Below are 17,750 nucleotides of genomic sequence, written 5' to 3'. Positions count from 1 at the left end.
GCCTGGTCCAAGGCCCCGACAGGCCTGAGGCTGTGGGCACTGGTGGGCTGCCAGTAGACAGGGTGGGAGGGAGCCCCGGGGGTTTGGGGCCCCCTCCGCCAGCCCTGCTGGTGCAGGATGGGGGCGGCCTCGGGCAGGGTGGCGGGGAAGTTGAACTCCTGTGGTCATGAACGCAAACACTTCTCTGGGGCAAGTCAACAGGCCAACCACTTCCGGGCAGCCCTGCAGGGCACGGCCCGATCTCCCAGGGCCCCGGCCCCTCCCATGGAACCCCCGTTGGCTGCCCTTTAGGGTGGCCAGCAGAGGTCCGTGCGGCTGCTCTGTCCGCCCTGCTCCTGGCTCTAGAGGCGTCGCCCAGCTGGACTGGGTTCACGGACAGGAACCTCAAACTCTATCACCTTCCCGCCCCTTCCGGCCCCAGAGCTCCTTCGGGCCCCAGCTCTGTGACAGGCACCCCAGGACTGTCTGAATGCAACTCTCTGCCCGGCCCTGGCCGTGTGCCACCTGTGTCTGCTGCCCGCAGGACAGGACCATCCCCAGCCTCGTCTCAGGCCCACCTCGTGCCTGATGGCGAGTTTCCCGGCCCCACCCACGCCCCCGCCGGGAGCCTGGGTACAGGCGGAGTGGGGGGCCGTCCGTCTGCCTGGCCTCTGCCAGGTGGATACCAAAACGAGGGCGCGCCCATGCGACTGGCCAGCACAGAGGCCAGCAGTGGAGGCCCAGAGCGTGGGCCTGGCGGGGATGGCTCCCGGAGGAGGCCAGCTTTGGAGGGAGAGGGTGGCCTGGAGGCTCGAGTGCAGCCGGAGAGCCTGCCCAGCTGGCAAGGGCTGCCTGGGCTCAGGGAGGAGGGGGCGGGCTGCTGGCTGTGGGCCAACGCCGCACTGGTCCGCGGCAGGGCCCAGCTACGGCCCGGGTCTTAGGAACCCTTCCACGCCTCCCGTCTACCCCGCCCCATGCCCTGGGGGCCTCACAGACCCCCCTCCATCCACTGCAGACCAGAGGCCTCTCGCAGCCAGGCCTTGGTGCCTGGCTGGGGAGACAGCTGCGGCAGGCCCGGACATTCTGGGGCGGGACGGACGTCTTAGCCCTTCTCCTTTACAGAAACCTCCGAGGTCTGCAGGGTGGTGGCAGACACAGAAACAGGGGCCCCCACCCCGAGCTCATGGTCCCGCACTTCACCCTTGGGATTCGGAGGATGATCCTGGACAAGGGGCCGTCCTGTCCCATGGGAAAGGACCACCAGGGTCAAGGCTGGGCTCGCTGCCTGGCCTGAAGTGTTAAGCGCGTGGTGTCATGTGGGGTGAGGCGTGGGAACAAAGGCAAAGACCCAGAGCGGTGGGGGTCTGCAGGGGTGGCTAAGAGGACCCCACAGGAGCGGACGATGTTCTGGTGCAGAAAATGGCGATGGAACCCGCGCCTGCGGGTCCCACCCACTCAGGAGGGCCCTTGAAGCTTACTTCCTCCGCAGGACGTGCTCAGATGCAGGAGACAGGCGCCCCCTGAGGCTCTCACGCCCTCCCTCCCTAGGTGCTGAGCTTCCCTCAGCGCCAAGACGGCCACCGGAACCTTGGTTCACAGGAGAGGTCTGCAGCAGGAGAGATGCTCCAGCCGGGGTCAGCAGACAGGGACAGGGGTCTTGGTGACACCCTCCAGCCGGGGTTGGGCTCCCCCCCAGAAGCCACTCAGCCCCCGGAGCTGAGTGGAAGCGAGGCCCAGGCCAAAGGAGAGCAATGCGCCTCGCAGAAGGTGCTTTATTTCATTTATCAACAACACGGGGGCGGGAAGGCCCAGCTGCAAGACGCTGTTATCACAACCAGCCTCAGGCCCCTGGCTGGCTCTCTGCTCCCACTTCCGTCTCAGGAGCTGCTGGGCTGGCAGTGGACTCAGCCCGGCTCCCTCGCGGGGGCCCGTCCCCAACCCCCTTGGGAGAAGGCGCCCTCTCAGCCCAACAGTGACTAGGGCGGCGGGTGGTGCCAGCGCCCAGCCATGCCTGCTGAGAGGCCTGGGGGCTCTATGGAGACCGGGCCCTTCCCAGAGGGTTCCTGCCACAGGTCTTCGAGCCCCCAAAACACCTGCCTACCTGCCGACGGGCAGGGTGGGGGACGCCTGGGATCTCCCACTCCCCCGCCCCTGGGACCCTAGTCCTCGCTGGAGTTGTCGAACTCCTCCCAGTCAGACACACTCATCACCTCGGAGGCGAAGTCCGGGTCGGCCGGGCTGCGGTCAGGGGTCCCCCGGGGCGGCTCGAGCAGCAGGGACCGCGGCAGGGTGAGCACACAGGCGGCCAGGCCCGAGATGGAGTTGTCCAGCTGCGGCCCCTCCTCCCAGCTGTCCTTGCCCGCGTCGTAGATGTGCACGTAGCCCGTGCGGCTGCCTCGGTTGTGTGAGCGGCCGCCCAGCACATAGATCCTGCTGTCGAGCACAGCGATGCCCGGTTCCCCGTGCCCGGCCGGGAGCGGGCAGACGGAGGACCACTGCCCGGATCTGCAGCTGTAGCAGGCCACCTGCGGGGGAAGGTGCGGGCTCTCAGGAGCTGGGGGCCCCAAGGGAGGGCTCCGACCGGCCGCCGCCCTGCGCCACCTCCCCAGCCCCTCAGCCGGCCGGTGGCCCCAGGCCTGTGGCTGTCTCCCCTTTGGCCTGGGGGTGCTGGCTCACTCCCCTCCACCGCTGAAGCCGAAACTCAGAAGCCAAGCGCACGGAGCACCGGGCAAGATGCAGATAAAATGAAGGCTTGCTGAGTCGTGATGACTGTCAACATTCCCTTGGGAAGTACCCAGCGGTCCAGTGGTGAGGACTCGCACTTTCCCTCCTGGGGCCCCAGGTTCAATCCCTGGTCAGGGAAGTAAGATCCCACAAGACGGGAAGTGTGGCCAAAAAAGAGAAAAAAAATCATCTTGCCTTCAAAGCTACGCCAAATAGTAAACGTGGGAACCAGGGGAAATGTTCAACCTACTAGTAATCCAAGAATTGCAAAACAGAACCTCAGGGACGAATCGTCAGCTGTTAACGAGTGGGCACTGGGGAAGAAAAGGCGCCGGCCAGGCGCCCATCTGACCACTCAGGGCGGGAACGTGCACAGCTGCACAGAGCCACGTGGATGCCAGCCCTGCCTCTCCCGCTGCGAGGAGGCCTGGCCGCCGGGGGCTGAGCCAGCCTCTGCGGGCAGTAAGCGCAGGGGTGTGGACACGGGCAGACGGGCGACCCTGGATCTCCGGGGACCCCTAACTGCACAGCCCTTGGAAGCAGCAGGGGATGTGTGGAGGCCCACGATGGGAGGGGAGCTGCCGGCTTGGAAGAGAAGGGCCCGAGCGGCCGGCCCAGAGGCTTCCAGAAGCCAGTAAGGGCTTCAGCTCACAGCGGCGAGGAGCAGGACCTGGCCCTGCCGCAGGGGCTGAGCTCTGCTGACACCCCGGGTGAAAAGACGCCGACCTCCCTGGGCCCCGCCGAGGAGACACCCCTGGACTGTCAAGTGAGCCGCAGGCTGTCACCACACGCTCCTGCGGGCTCATGCCGCCGCATCTGTGGCGGTCTGTCCCAGCTGCAACAGGAAAGGCAATGCTGGAGCCTAGTGGCTCTCAGTGCTGGAGGTCCCACTGGGAACATCCAGCTAGGTGGGCTGAGGGCCAGGGAATCTGCGTTCCTGGTGAGCTCCCTCCTGATGTGGGTGCTGCTGGCCCAGGAGCCACGTTTCGAGGACCACGGCTCTCGCCTCAGGAGACGACCCAAGGTACCCAAAGAGCTCCACGGAGCAAACGCTGCTTCAAATGTTACCTGAAACGGCCACAACTTGACCAGCCCCAACGTCAGCGGTCTGATGAACTCTGCACAGCCACTGAGTGGCGTGGGGCGGCCCTCAAACAAGAGGACACACCCACGGGCGCCAGGAGCCGGGACAGGTGGGTGGACGTTCAGGAGGGCTAACACTCCAGGCTGGGGGGCCAGATTTCAGGAATTCTTGTCCCCTTTCTCCATTTTCCCAGAGTTCTGCAATGTGGTTATACTAACTTTATCATTAAAGCTTCTAAGAATAGTGGAGACGGGTGACACTTCTGTGACACCCTAGTGGGGGACACGTGCCATTTGTCTCAACCCCGAGTGTGCACCCCCAGGAGTGACCCCAGGCCAGACGCCACCCTGAGGCGGCGGTGCCAAGCGCGGGGAGGCGGTGGGCGCGGGGACGGCGGGAAGCCTCACTGCTCGGTTCGGCTTGGCTGCGAAGCTGAAGCCGCTCTAGGAAACGCAGCCTAGCAACCAGGAACGCGTCCCGTGTCTCCCCCGCAGCCCGCCTGCTGCCGTAGCGGCTCCTCACTAACACCCGCGGGACGCGGCCCCGCTCACCTGGTGCACGTCTCTGCGGTAGCCCGCGTCGTTGTTGCTGCCCCCGATCACGTACAGCTTGTCCAGGAGCGTGGCCATGCCGTGCCAGGCCCGCCGCACCGGGCCGTCGGCCAGCGCGTGCCAGGTGTCGCTGCCCGGCTCGTAGCAGTGGGTCTCCTTCAGGTAGGCCTCCCCGCGGCGGCCGCAGGTGACGTACAGCCTCCCGTCCAGCGCGGCGCCCGCGTGGGCGTACACCTGCGGCCGGAGCACCCGCGTGTGCGTGTGCGTGTGCGCCAGGAGGCCCGGCCCCGCATCCTGCCTGGACGCCCCGTCCCGCCCCCCACCTTCCCCACGGAAGAGGAGTCCAGGGCCCAGAGGCGATGCTGCGCTTCCCCGAGGGGAGCCGCAACCCTGCTTTCCGCACCACCCCCCCCAGGCAGACAGAGGAAACCATCACAGCCCCATCTTCACAGAGGCCTCCTGACCCCCACGCCCGCCAACCCGCCAGGCCTGTTAGCAGCTCCTTTTTCTGCTCCGATATGATCCTGCGATTTTAAATATGGTGAATCACTCTGGTTAAACTTCGAGTATGGAACCGGTCTTTGTAATCGACTATTTGGTCATGAATTTCTTTTGGAGGGAGAGGGGAACTTGCTAATATGTAGTCACTTGCTCTCTTTTGAGGAGGGAGAGGCTGCTGTCTTGTATGGTTTTGGTATCAATTTAATAATTTCCTAAGGTGAAATGAGAAGTATTCTCCCTCTCAATTTAATAATAACTTCCTAAGGTGAAATGAGAAGTATTCTCCCTCTTCCACTTTCTGGAAAAAAAGAATCGGTATTTTCTTTAAAAGTTCGGTAAATTCTCCAGTTAAACTATCTGGGCCTGGACGTCACTTCCGCAACAGGTACAGGGCCATTCAAATCATCTGCTTAGTTTTCTGGGTGTCCTAGCAGGTTGTTTTTGAGGGACTGGTGTGTTTCACCGCCTTCTGACAGGGCATTAGTAATGCAGCCCCCTCCCGCCACCGTTCTTGACACTTTCAGCTAAGCTGTTTTTGCTCCCTTCCTCGAGCTTCCTAGAGGTCTGTCCCTCTCATTGATCCTGTGCAGACCCAGCTGTCTCACTGATTTTTCTCTAACAGTCTTCCTTCCGCTCTGTTGATTTCTGCTCTGGTGTTTATTCTTTCGCTTCCTCTGCTTGCTTTGGGCTCACTCTGCTCTTATTTTTCTAGATTCTTGAGGGATGAGTTTAGATTACTCATTTCAGATTTTTTTCCTCCCCTAATGAACGCTCTCAGTGCTACAAATCCCCCTCTCAGCACAGCCTCAGCTGGCACGCCACAGGACTCGACACGCGGTCTTCTCATTCTCACTCGGATCAAGGTCCCCAGATCCCTTGCTGGGTGGTCATCTTGTCTCAACCTTTTGAGTTTTCCAGGTTTTACACACACACCCAGAGCTGCAGGTAGTGCTGAGCAGGAGGAGACAGGCGGGACTGTGGGCCCGGCCTGCGCGAGTCCTGAAGGCCCCTGTAGGGGCTGCACGCCCATGTCTGCAGACCCGCGGGCCCCCTGGCCTAGCACTGCCCCCAAGCCGATCAGAGCTAGCCCCCGGCCAGCACGGCCCTGCAGTCACCCATCTCCATCTCCGGTCTGACCTCCCAAAGCCTGGCTGCCAGCCGGCTGTGCCCGGCAGCTCACGCCTGCCATGCCCTTCCCGCAGCCCACGCCTGGGCCACCCACGGCCCGGAGCCTGCCCCCTCTCTACACAGGCACCCCCCTTGCTCCGCCCCCTCCTCCCAGCCTGGAAGGTTCTGTTTCTCCCAATGGCTGCCATCTTTCCATGGTCTCACTGACACCTCCCGCCCCCACGAACAGTCCAGCGAGGCCCTCCTCGAGCACCGAGCACCACCGCTGGGCTCGGCCCCGAGTCCCTTTCCGGGTCTGTGCGGTGACCGAGAGCGCTCTCTCCCGCTGGGCTCAGCCACTGCCGCCACTGGGTCCCCGGGGCTGCTGAAGGGACAGACCAGAGTGAGGAGCCTGGCCGCCGGGGAGAAGCGCCGGCGGAAGGCCGAGGCTGCCCCTCCGTGGCCAGGCTGAGAAGCGCAGCCTCCCGTCCAGACAAAGAGCCCCTGGAGCCCCCCCACCTCCGCGGGAGGTGGGGTCCGCCAGCGCCCGCTGCGTCTCAAGGACCCCGTCTCTCCCCAGCACAATATGCCCCCTTCTCCTGAACAGGCAGGGAACGCTCTCCAGAAGGGCTTCCTCCCCAAAGTGGCCGAGGAGCGGGGGGCTGGGGAAGGGGGGGGCGCAGTAAAGAGGGGTCGGGAGGGAGAAAGGGAGAGCGGAGGGGAAGGAGGGAGGGGAGGGGAGGGGAACAAGAAGGGTCAGGGAAGCAGAATGCCCATCTGGCCAAGGCCTCGGGCAGGACACAGCCATCCTTCCTCTGCTCTGCCCAGTGCCCAGAGGTGCTCACAGATGCTGCAACCCAGGGTGCAGCACAGACCAGCAAGGACCCCTCTTGCCCTGAGGTTCTGTGTCTGGTTTGGGGGCCAGGGTCTCAGCACCCCAAGTCCTTAAGCTCAGAGAGCCACCCTCTTCAAGCATCACCTCTGCAAGATGAACAGGTTAACACGTTTAAGCTGTACTGTGAGGGACACAGGATTTACAGAAACAGACAGGAAAAACGGCACTTCTGAAACGCTTCTGGCTTCGTGAAGGGCCTGCCCTCTGGGGGTCTGAGGCTGTGGGGTCCTGCCTCTCCCGTCCCTCCTGTCCCCCTCTGGACATGGCCCGGCTCACCTCAGTGGAGCCAGGGGGCAGGCAAGGGGAAGGCTTCCGTCCACACTGAACTGCAGGGTTACAGCAGCTGCCGGGGTCCAAGGTGAGGAGACCCAGAAGGGGATGGAACTCGGGAAGGGGCCTCTCCCAATGCCGCTGGGAGCCCCCCACCCAAGCTCAGGGCACAGCTCATGGAGGCAAGAGGGCTCTGGTCCTGGGCCTGGCCCGGCCTCCACTGCGTGAACCTGGGAGGGGTCCCTCGGGGGTTTCCTTACCTCCCTCTCGAGCGGCGCCACGTAGGCCCAGGAGTTGGTGGCCGGGTCGTAGCGCTCCACCGCGGTCAGATCATTGTGGTAGTCGCGGCCCGCCACCGCGTAAATGTAGCCGCCCACAACGCACACGCACAGGTCCGCATGTTCCTGCTGCAGCGGCTGGATCTGGAACCAGCGGTTGTGCCTCGGGTCGTACCTCGTGAGACAGGGGACAGTGCGTCAGCAGGCCCCTCCCCCAGCACGCCCCCACAGCCTGGAGGGCAGGGCCAGGATCCTCCTGGCGTGACTCACAGCGGCTTCCAGACCCTCCGCTGACCACCCCGCGCTGCCCGATGGCTGTTCCTACATAGCACCTCCATCTCACAGTCTCACTCCAAGGCCCCCACGGCTCTGTGCTCACGGAGGCCCCCAATTATGGTCTCTTGACTGGACGCCTGGGCACAACAGCCTCCAGCCAGACACCCCATTTTCAGCCTTTGCCCCAAACACAAGTGAAACGCACTCGGCAGTTGCTTCTTCTCGCCACGGCCCCTCCCTGCCAGCCAGGAAGACCACACAGAGCCGGGCGTGAGCAAATCTGGGCCTCAGCTTTGTTCACTCGGCTCCGCGCCCAGCGGGGTGATGCTGCCTGCCAAGAGAAGCCACCACGAGGGACCGCGGGGTCGACACGTGTGACGAGCCCCTTAAAGCACTGTGGCCCATGTCTGTGGTCCTGCGCCCGGGGAACCTGGCTTGGGGCAGATCACACTCGGTCTGCTCAGGAGAGACCAGGCCAAGTGAGGCTGTCAGTGGTGGAGCCGGTCACTCACTGGGTGGACATCACGGCCCTTGGTGCTGGCACCCAGGGCCTCCTTCCACTGCAAGTCAGGAAACAGGCCAAAGGGAGCGAGCCCCTGTCAGCCTGTTCCCGGGGAGGAGGGCGGGGCCGAGGAGGGTCCCTGGTGGCCGCCTTTGAGAACTGAGCTGCGGTTGAGAACCGGCCTTGCCAGGTGGAGGCCCAGCCAGGGGGCGGGGGTCGAGGTTATGAGGGCCTGGTTTCCTCCTTTCTGAACTGAGTAGACACTTCCCATCTAACCATCGAGTGTGCCAAGCTCTGGATCTCCCCTGCGTCCTGGGGCAGCAACAGCAGGCGAGGCCGAGGGCTGCTGTGGCTGTCCCCTCCCGGCCCAGGGTCCGTCCGCGGGGTGTGGCTGGCCAGACCCGCCCCTGAGCAAGGTTGGCACCAGCTCACAGCTGCCTGAGGCAGCCAGCAACCTGTGTTTGCTGTGCTGCCTGTCCGCTTGTGCGGGTGGGGGGGAAGCTTCCCAGAGGCCCCAGATGCGGAAACCAGCCTGGAAGCCTCCAGGAGCAGAGGCTGGGGGGCCTGCCCCACTTCTGCTGCTCTGGCCCAAAGGAACAGGCTCAGAAGATCCCAGCCTCACAGACAGAAAGCACAGCCTGCTCCGGACCTCGTGCCCGGCACACAGCTGACAGCAGAGCTGGGGGTGCAGGGATTAGGCCTGAGGTGCGGTGGGGCTTACGGGCCTGCCCTGCCCCCGGGCTGAGGACTGTGTACTCGGGGAGCGGGCTGACAGGCGGCCACCTTCCAAGCAGGCTGTGCAGCTAGGAGAGCGGAGCTGAGGGCACAGGAGAGGGAAGCTGGGCCGGGCTGCGAGGGCAGAGGCTGCCAGGGTGGCTGTGCCCCCAGGCCCGGACCCCCCCCCCTCCTGCCATGGCAGTCCCTGCAGCCCTGCACCCACCAGACGGCGGGGATGCCTCGGGGGGCGTGGGTTCCCCAGGAGAGGAGGCAAGAGTGGGAGGAGCCGACGCCGCGGGCAGCGGGCAGCCCCCAGCCGGGGCCCCTACCTCCAGCAGCGGGACTCCGCTCGGAAGCCCTGCACGTTGTTGTCCCCTCCGATCAGGAACACGAAGTTGTTGAGCACCGCGACGCCCTGGTTGGACATGCGGGGTGCCAGGGGCGCGGCGAAGTGCTTCCACTGACCCAGCAGCGGGTTCAGGTACTTGGCCTGGTCGCTGAGGACGGTGGACGGCGTGGAGTGGATGCCCCCGAAGCCCACGACGCACTGGAAGTCCGAGCGCAGCTCGGTCTGCGGGCCCTGCAGGCTGGGCTGCAGGCTCTCGTTCCGGTGGTACGTGAGGGCTTCGGCCACGGTGTCCCTCAGCGGGCTGGGCTCCAGCTTGTCGTGCAGCCGCTGCAGGACCTCGGCCTCCATGAGGGGGAAGCGCACGGTCTCCAGGAGCTTGGGCGGCTCGTGCAGCGGGAGCTGGTCGGCCTGTACCTGCTCCAGCGGGTAGTGGTAGCGCAGGGCGCCCTCGTACACCTCCGTCTCGCAGGACACCTCCAGGCGGTTGCTGCTCAGGAGGGCGTAGACCTTCTCCAGGGGCAGCTGGCGGTACTTGTCAGTCCGCGAGAAGGCCACGAAGTTCTTGAGGATGTAGGCGTCTAGCTGCTCGGTCAGGCGGCTCAGGTCGAAGAGCTCGGCCAGCCGGTAGACGTCGAGGATGTTGTCCTCGTCCACCCAGGGCGTGAGGAAGTCGCAGCAGAAGTGAATGATCTCCGGGATCTGTGGGCAGAGCGGGCCGTCGAGCCCAGGCCGGTGTCCCTGCGGCCCCTCGGAGGGCCAGCACGCGGGGGCGAGCCACCAACGGCCACCGGCAACACCCACACACGGGAGCCGGTGGGCCGCGCACTTGGAGCGTCACACCCGGCAAGACAGAAGCCCAGCGAGTTAAGCGCAAAGCGGAGCTGGGCAGCGGGGCTGAAGGGCGGGCTCCCCACTCAGGCCGGGGCCTCACCTGAAGCTGGCAGGCAGCGACCAGCGTCTCCTGGACGTTGCTCAGGCTGAGCTCCAGCTCGGCCGTGTAGATGAAGTGCAGGATCTGGCACATGGCGTTGTAGGACACGCCGTGGATCAGGACCTCCTCCTGCTCCATCTCCTTCAGCCCCCCAGCGAACATGCCCCTGCACGGGGAAGACAGGCCACGGCTGGGTGACGCCCACGGGGCCGCCAGAGGGGCAGCCCGAGGCTGGCTCGGACCCTGAGCCGTCCCACGGAGGCGCCCACAGCTCCTGACCAAGCTTGGGGCTGTTCTGGAAACTCCATCTCACACGGCCCAGGACCTGCACGTGCGCCCCCGGGCGCGGGGCCAGCGGGCTTTCTGCTGCGTCCGCCCGTGTGATTCCCGGGGCTCAGCGGGAGAGGGTGAACGGGAAACAAACAGTAAACGTCCTCCGCTCAGCATCCCTGCCCCTGCAGCTGCTCAGCACCAGGAACCGGTCACGGGGCCAACTCCACAGTGAAGCGAAGTGGCAAGACCCCCGAGCGTGGAGCTAAGCTGGAGGACAGACAGAAGACAGGGTGCTGCTGGGTGTGGGGTCGCCGTCACGGACTGAGACGGGGAGTCTGACGGAGGAGCGGCCAGCCCGAGGGGCCCCTGCCCGAGGAGGCCATGGAGGCGGCGGGCGCCCAGGCCCAGGCCCAGGGCGACCTTGCGGGCCGGCCGCCGGGGGGCAGGGAGCCTGGGCCACAGGCTGCTGGGCAGGGTCGGGTCTGGATGGACAGCAGGCAAAGGAGGTGCCGTCGGGGAAGTGACCCCAGGTCTGACCGAGGGACCCCAGGTTCCAGGCTCCATGGGGCAGGGTGGAGAGGCTGCGGTGGGGGCAGGAGGCCCCGGCAGGCCTGGGGATTGGAGGGGAGACCCGATCTGGGGCTGTCCAAGGGTAGACAGGACCCAGGGGCGAGGGGTCAGCGGGAGCCCGTCCCCAGCCCTACAGGGCGGGCACCTCTTAACGTCCCGGCTGTGGGGTCAGTCAGGGAAGCCTTGGGGCTGAAACGGGTCAGCAGCACGCCGCCAGAGTGGCCGTGTTCCATTTCGACACACGCACACACACACGCACGCTCACAAGACTGAGAGGACACGAAAGGGTGAAAGGCTCCGTCCGCCCTCGGCTCCGGCCTCCGGCTGCCCTCCCAGGGAGGCACCATCCCGAGGCAGGGGCCATGTCTGGATCCACACCCAGCTTTGCCTTCACAGGGCACCTTGGAAACGGCCTGGATTATCAGCACCCACAGGGCTGCCCCTGAGCAAAGGTGCCAAAGGACGCAGCCACGCACACTGGGGGCCCCCAGGGTTCCTTCTCGTCTCCCGTCGTTTCACCCGATGGACGGTTCTGCCCCAGGAGCTGGTGGGAATGCCGGGACCAATTCCAGGAGAGCCGCTGCTGGGTCCAAGGGCCCACACACTCGCACCTGGGTGCCTCCGCCACAGCCTGTCACGAAGCCCCACCTGGGGGCGGGGGGCCTGCCCTGGACACCCCTAGAGCAGAGGGAGAGGACGCTGGCTCCAGCCACCGGGGGCGAGGGAGAAACCTGGCAGCGGACTGACCGGATGGACAGAGGCTTGGGTCGCGGGTTTAGCGGCGGTTTTCACGTTCTCTTGCAGAGAGTGCAGCTGCTTCACCCACTTCCTTTTAGACTCCCATCTCGTCAGCTTAAAGAAGCTGGCGCCTCTGTGCATTGCTGGTGTGAATGGAAATGAGTGCAGCTGCTGTGCAAGACAGGTCTGGGGTTCCTCAAGGCATAACACACAGAACTGCAGAATGTCCCGGCAACTCCGCGTCTGAGTACCTACTCCACAGAACTGAAAGCAGGGCCTCCAAGAGACATCTGCGCCCCGTGCTCACAGCAGCTTTCCTCACAAGAGACAAGAGAGGGGAACAACCAGTGTCCGTCGACAAAATGGGCAAACTGCAGTGCAGCAAACGGGAGGACGTTATTCGCCTCACAGAGGACAACTGATGCCCGTTACAGCCCGGGGGAGCTCGGGGACACGCCGTTCGGCCAAAGCAGCCAGTCCTCGAAGGACAAGCGTCGCCTGCTTCCATTCATATGAGGTCCCGGAGCAGTCACGGAGACAGAAGCACAAGGGGGCCACACAAGGCGGCTGCCCGGGCCGGGAGGAGGGCCGTGGGAACTGTTTTTCGGCTACAGGCTCCGTCCTACAGCACGGAACGGCTCCAGAGGCTGCGCCACGGAGTGCGTGCAACGACGCTGACCTGCACGCCGAAAATGGCCACAAAGGTCAAGCTGCAGGTTTTCCAGAAATCACAATTAAAAAAAAAGAGAAACATGTGCACCAAGTGTCCAGCAGGCGGGGAATGACCACGTGAGTGGAGGACACAGCACGCTTGCGACTCCGCGGACGCAAAGAGGTCCAAGCAGCCCATCCTCAGATCAGCCCTAAATACCCACTGCGAGGACTGACGCAGAAGCTCCAGGACTCTGTCCACCCGACTCGAAGAAGTGACTCATCGGAAAAGACCCTGATGCCGGGGAAGGTTGAAGGCAGGAGGCGAGGGGACGACGGGGAATACCATGGCGTCACTGACTCGATGCCCGTGAGTCTGAGCGAGCTCCGGGAGTTGGTGATGGACAGGAGGCCTGGCGTGCTGCTGTCCACGGGGTCACCAAGAGTCGGACACGCCTGACAACAGGCAGCACAGACCTCAAAGAGGGCACTGGGAGGCCCCAACCAGACAGCACTGGGGGCCACTGGCTGCCTTGGCCCTGAGGGGATGGGCGTGTCTCCAGCCAGGACACCTCCTCCACACCCTTGAGACCAGGTGTGTCTTGGAATCCAAAACGTTTCAGCGGAGAAAACACTTATCTGCCATACGTTTGATGTCACAACCCTCCATGGGAGTCTAAAATCAACACCTCGAATCCAAACACCTCAGTGTTTCTCAACCAAAAGTTTGATAAAACTAAAGAAGTCTCATCTCAGTTCAGGACAGTTTGCATGAATTTGTGACAAACTTTAGATTTAAAAACAAAAAAAACAAACTGGTAAAGCAGAAGAATCCAAGTCTCCCCTTCATCTCAGAGACCAGCTGTCCAGACAGACTAGACAGCTGTCCACCAAGAAAGCGGCTCTGGGGGCGCCCGGAGGGCAGGGCCGAGGTTCAGCAACACACGGGAACCCAGCAAGCAAACCAGAGCAGCTCCGAGTATCGGAGGCTCGGGGTTGAGAAGTATGAAACGGGCTTTGCAGGAGACACCCTGTGCAGGCCGAAGGCTAGGGGAGCGCAGGGGGAGCGCAGGGGCACAGCCGTGCTCGCCACGCTTTCCTACCCGGACAGCGACTGGGCGGCGGGGATGGGCACTGGCCACGACTCCGTGCCCCTCGCCTGTCTGGAGAGGCCCACGCGCCGGCTCAGGCTGGTAAGCGCCTTGCATCAGAAGAGAGGCTCCCTAACAGGGAGCAGCTGTCCCTCTGCAAGCAAGGCCCAGGGACCGGGGTCTGCTGCCCCAAGAGCCTGGGCCTCACGGAGGGTTTCACACTCTGATTCATGAATAACTCAGCTGCCTCTGTGTTGGCTGACCCACAGAGCAGACCAGGGGGGCTGTCAGCCGAAGCTGCACGTTGCCGAGAGCCTGGCAGACACGCCACAGGACGTCCCCTGCGTCCCAGCTACGGGCCCACAGCCTCCAAAGGCCTTGGCTTCACTCTCGCTCACGTCAGAGACCTTCCCAAGTCTCACTGCGTCATTCATTTCAACCTGAGTCAATCAGCGAAATGAATAATAAAGAAAAAAACCCGCTGAAGCTTGGGAATCATCATTTCACACGTGTTTATCAGAGAGAAGTCTGGGCTCTCCCTGGTCCCAGGGGGAGAGGGTGTCAGCCTGCACAGTGACCAGGCTGGAGAAGAGAACGCCTCCCAGGAGAAGCCTGCCCAGGGCCAGCTGCCGAGGGCTGAGAATGGCTCCTGGAGGACGCGGGAGACCCAGGAGGCCTCCCGCAGGTAGGAGAGGCAGCGCCCGCCCCCGGCTCGCAGGAGAGGGCCGTGACTGGGACAGACGGCCGACGTGGGGAGAGAAGCTCCACGTGGAGGGCTTTCGAGGCTGCGGCCAGGAGGCCCTGAGCCGGGGGGACCCCAGTGCTGGACCTTCTGGGCTCTGAGGCCGCCCTGAGGGGGCTCCTGGCCCCCCTGCCCCGCCCGCTGCCCGGGATTTCAAAGCTTGTGAAGAGTGAACGCCCATGAACCGAAGGGTCGCTGCCGTCCCTGGACACGCCTGCCCCAAGGCGCCAGCCACCACTGGGTCGCCTTCTCCATACCCTCCTTCCGGAGAACAGGCTGCGCTTACACCATAAAGAAACATTTTGCTCATTAGCTTCTAAAATCAAAAGACGAGAACTACGGCCGAGGCTTGAAGAGAAAAGGACCCAACGGAATGGAGCTGGAGCAAAGGGTCTCCGGCCCAGAGCCCTGTTCACCGTGGCAGCAGGGGGGCCGCCCCTCACCGGGTCAAGTCGGAGCGGAGGCATCCGCTCTGCCCAACGTGCCCAGGGCTGGGCAAGCCTCGCACAGGAGACTGAGAAACTCGGGGGGTCACAGCACCCACAGAGAGGGTCGGGGGCTGAGGCCCGCGGGATGAGAGGGAGGCGGCCGGCCCGGTAAGCGTGTGAACGGGGCTGTGTGGACGGCGTGTGTGCAGTGCTGACCGCCCGCGACGGGCCTCACGGGAGTTCCCAGAGGAGCCGGGGCGCGAGTGGGCTTCCTGACGGTGTTACGAGAACTCTGCATGGGGCTGAGATGAAGGCATAAAGCCTCGTAAGGTCTTAAAAAACAGTGGTGGTTACAGAGGCAGCGAGGGCAAATGCGGCCCAGTGGGAACAGGCGTCCAGCTCTTTGTAACACTCTTCTCAACATTTCCACGGGCCTGAACGTTCTTTAAAATGAAATGACCGGGAGCCAGAGTAAAATAGAAAGAGAATCTGTGCCACACCAAGATACTGTAACTTACTGCTGGAAAGTTCATCCCGGAAAATACAGTATCATAAGCAGAGCCAAGGATACTACCTTTGAAACAAAACAAGAACAGAGAACGCGCGCCTACTGACCGGAAGTAGTCGCAGGAGGCAGCCAGCAGGATGCGGTGGGCCTCGAGCTGCTTCCCCTCCACCACCAGGACCACGTCAAAGAGGATGCCGCTGTCCCGCAGAGCCAGCAGCCCCCGGAGCAGGGCCTGGGAGTGCTGGGCGCTCCGGTAGGTGTTGCTGACGCAGTGCGGGTGGGAGGGCTGCGTGGGCAACTTGCAGAGCCGGGCGAGCTCCTGCTCTTCCGCCATCCTGGCCACCGCTCCCGACCTCAGCTCCTCGGCTGTCAGCTGGCAAGACAGGGGCGAGTGGTGAGCCGGGGGGGGGGGGCAGCGCAGGGCTGGCTGCACTGCTCTGGGGCCTCCCTCGCTCTCACCCGTGCTTTCCCCGGAGGTTCAAGCCTCTAGCCCCCTCTTCCCTCCCACCACAGTCCAGACGTGGGGCCTCCTTCCTCCCGACCCGTGTTCCTTTACAACTAAGACCCTCCTTCCCATTTCATCTCCTTTAGCGTCGCTATGAGACAGAAGGTTCTAGAGATGGACCAATCCACGGGAACCCAGCCGGTAGACCCCCTGTGTGGTGAACCTCAGCGTGAGGCCCCTCAGCCAAGGAAAGGGGACTAAAGACAACCAGTCCCTCAGGGTATTCTAAAATCCCTAGAGGAGAAACAAGGACCAGCGCAGACTAGTTCTCAAGGGCTCTGACTCCTATTGCGAAAGAACACTGGGTTCCCAACGCAGGAACGGATGCAAAAGCAAAAAAAAAAAGACACCAGGGGCCTCCTAGGAGATCCCGAGATTAGAATTCCATGCTTCCACGGCAAGGAGGGTTGGGAAACTAAGATCCTGAATGCGGAGCCAACCAGAAGTGACTAGGGACAGCTTGCTGCTTCAGTCAAAGGGCAGCCAGTCCGCCCTGCACCAAGCTGGGGGGGCCAAGCTATGCACCCTCCAGGTCACAGGACCGCCAGCCAGTGGGCCACACGCCACAGGCCACGAACATCAGCCTTCCCCACCCCACGCTCCTCCACCATCCCCTCCCCTAATGTGCTGCTTTTCAACCCCCTACCGGACCTCTGAAAGAAAAAGTGAGAAAGAGATTCTACTATAAACAAAAAAAGTCTATGATGAAACTTAAATTTCCTTCCCACTTACATCCCCAACCAGATCCTCTCTCAGAGGAGAGCATTCTACTTCCTCTCTCCCTTCCAGGCAGCGTGGATGCATTTGCAGGCAAGGCTGTAAAACTAAATTCCCCCCCTTAAGCAGATGTTACACCTTTACCTCACATCCCTCCCACAGTCCATTGTATGGGTAATCCTATTTTATTTAACCAATCCTTTTCAGAGAGATGTTTGGGTTTCCTCCAATTGTTTGCTGTTGCTAACAGCTTTGCACTGAAAATCAGAGATGTGCAGTGTGTGCGGCAGCTAAATGAGGAACATTTACTGGATACAGAGCTGCTGGGTTATCTTGATTCGACTGTGTAGTGGACCTTTCGATAGATACTGCCAAAATGCCTTCCACAGAGGGTGTACCAATTTATTCTCCCACCGGCAAAGAGAGAGAAACAGATTCCAACCAGTGTGCAGGACACCAAGAGCGCTTCTTTTTAATCTTTGCTGACTTAACAGATTAAAAAAACAGCATTTCACAGTGAACTTTGTTTTGGTAACTGATGAAATTTCAAAAACTAGGGAAGTGGAGCGCTGCACATCCATGGGGACTGCCTTCCCATGCCTGTTTTTCTGAAATAAAGTTCCTTTACCTCGGGAGCTCACTTTCTGGCACCTTCAGCGAGCCCTGCCTTAGACTCGGTATACCCTCAACCCGTAACGATCCCAGTCATCACCAGCAAGGCCCTGTGTGCAGTCCTGTGAGGTTCAGAGCTACGAGGGAGGAGAAAGGAGGCTTCACGCCCCAAGCAGGTACAAACTCAAGGACGCTAACATGCACTTCCGTAAACTCGTGGATGACAGGGTCGGAACATCTCCGAAGAAACGTCCGACGACGCCCTTTACTGAGGAGGCACCCCAGTCCTCTGCGGGGCCCAGTCAGCGTCTGCACGAGGCAAGGTCTGCAACAAAGGGAAAGGGGGGTCCCGGTCCCGGGAGGGGGGCGACCCGCGGCGTGGACGGGTGAAGCGCTCGGGGGCGTCGCGGCCGCGGGGCAGGGAGGCGCCCGGGAAGAAGGCGCCGGGCCCGCGGGGGACAGAGAGGCGGCCGGCCCTCCCGGCCGCGGCGTCGCGCTGACAGCATGGCCTCCGGGCTGTCCGGTTCGGGCCGCGCTGCGCGTGCGGGCCGAGGCGGGCGGGCCGGGGTCCAAGGTCGCGTCGGAGGGGACGGCGTGCGATCGGCCGCCTGTTGCAGGGCAGCCAGCGAGGCGCCAGGAGGCGGCCCCGGAAGACGCGCGGGGCGGGAGACAGGCCCGCCCGGGGCCCGCTCGTCGGCGCCCCCGGGGCCCGCCGCGCCCGGGGGGTCCCGCCCGCCGCCCCCGCCACGTC

General features: G+C 63.1%; 1 protein-coding gene across 3 annotated transcripts in view; it reads right to left on the bottom strand.

The window, feature by feature from the left end:
• Positions 1–1,735: 1,735 nt before the first annotated feature.
• KLHL22 (kelch like family member 22) overlaps positions 1,736–17,750 on the bottom strand; it is a 16,559-nt gene continuing 544 nt past the window's right edge. Inside the window, exons 1-7 of one of the 3 annotated variants that reach the window (XM_040251246.1) lie at positions 17,016–17,340; positions 15,273–15,538; positions 10,165–10,330; positions 9,214–9,932; positions 7,372–7,564; positions 4,339–4,572; positions 1,736–2,504 (exon numbers count right to left, since the gene is read on the bottom strand). In XM_040251246.1, coding sequence (XP_040107180.1) covers positions 2,139–2,504; positions 4,339–4,572; positions 7,372–7,564; positions 9,214–9,932; positions 10,165–10,330; positions 15,273–15,499 — 1,905 coding nt within the window. In that variant the 5' untranslated portion in view covers positions 15,500–15,538; positions 17,016–17,340 and the 3' untranslated portion in view covers positions 1,736–2,138. Of the gene's footprint in view, positions 3,985–4,338; positions 4,573–7,371; positions 7,565–9,213; positions 9,933–10,164; positions 10,331–15,272; positions 15,539–17,015; positions 17,343–17,750 lie in introns of those variants that run through there. The other 2 variants (XM_040251247.1, XM_040251245.1) reach the window with 2 other exon arrangements.

The sequence above is a fragment of the Oryx dammah genome, unplaced genomic scaffold (genome assembly GCF_014754425.2).
Source record: "Oryx dammah isolate SB20612 unplaced genomic scaffold, SCBI_Odam_1.1 HiC_scaffold_12, whole genome shotgun sequence".
NCBI classification, from domain to species: Eukaryota; Metazoa; Chordata; class Mammalia; order Artiodactyla; family Bovidae; genus Oryx; species Oryx dammah.
This window is presented reverse-complemented; position numbering and strand designations above follow the sequence as displayed.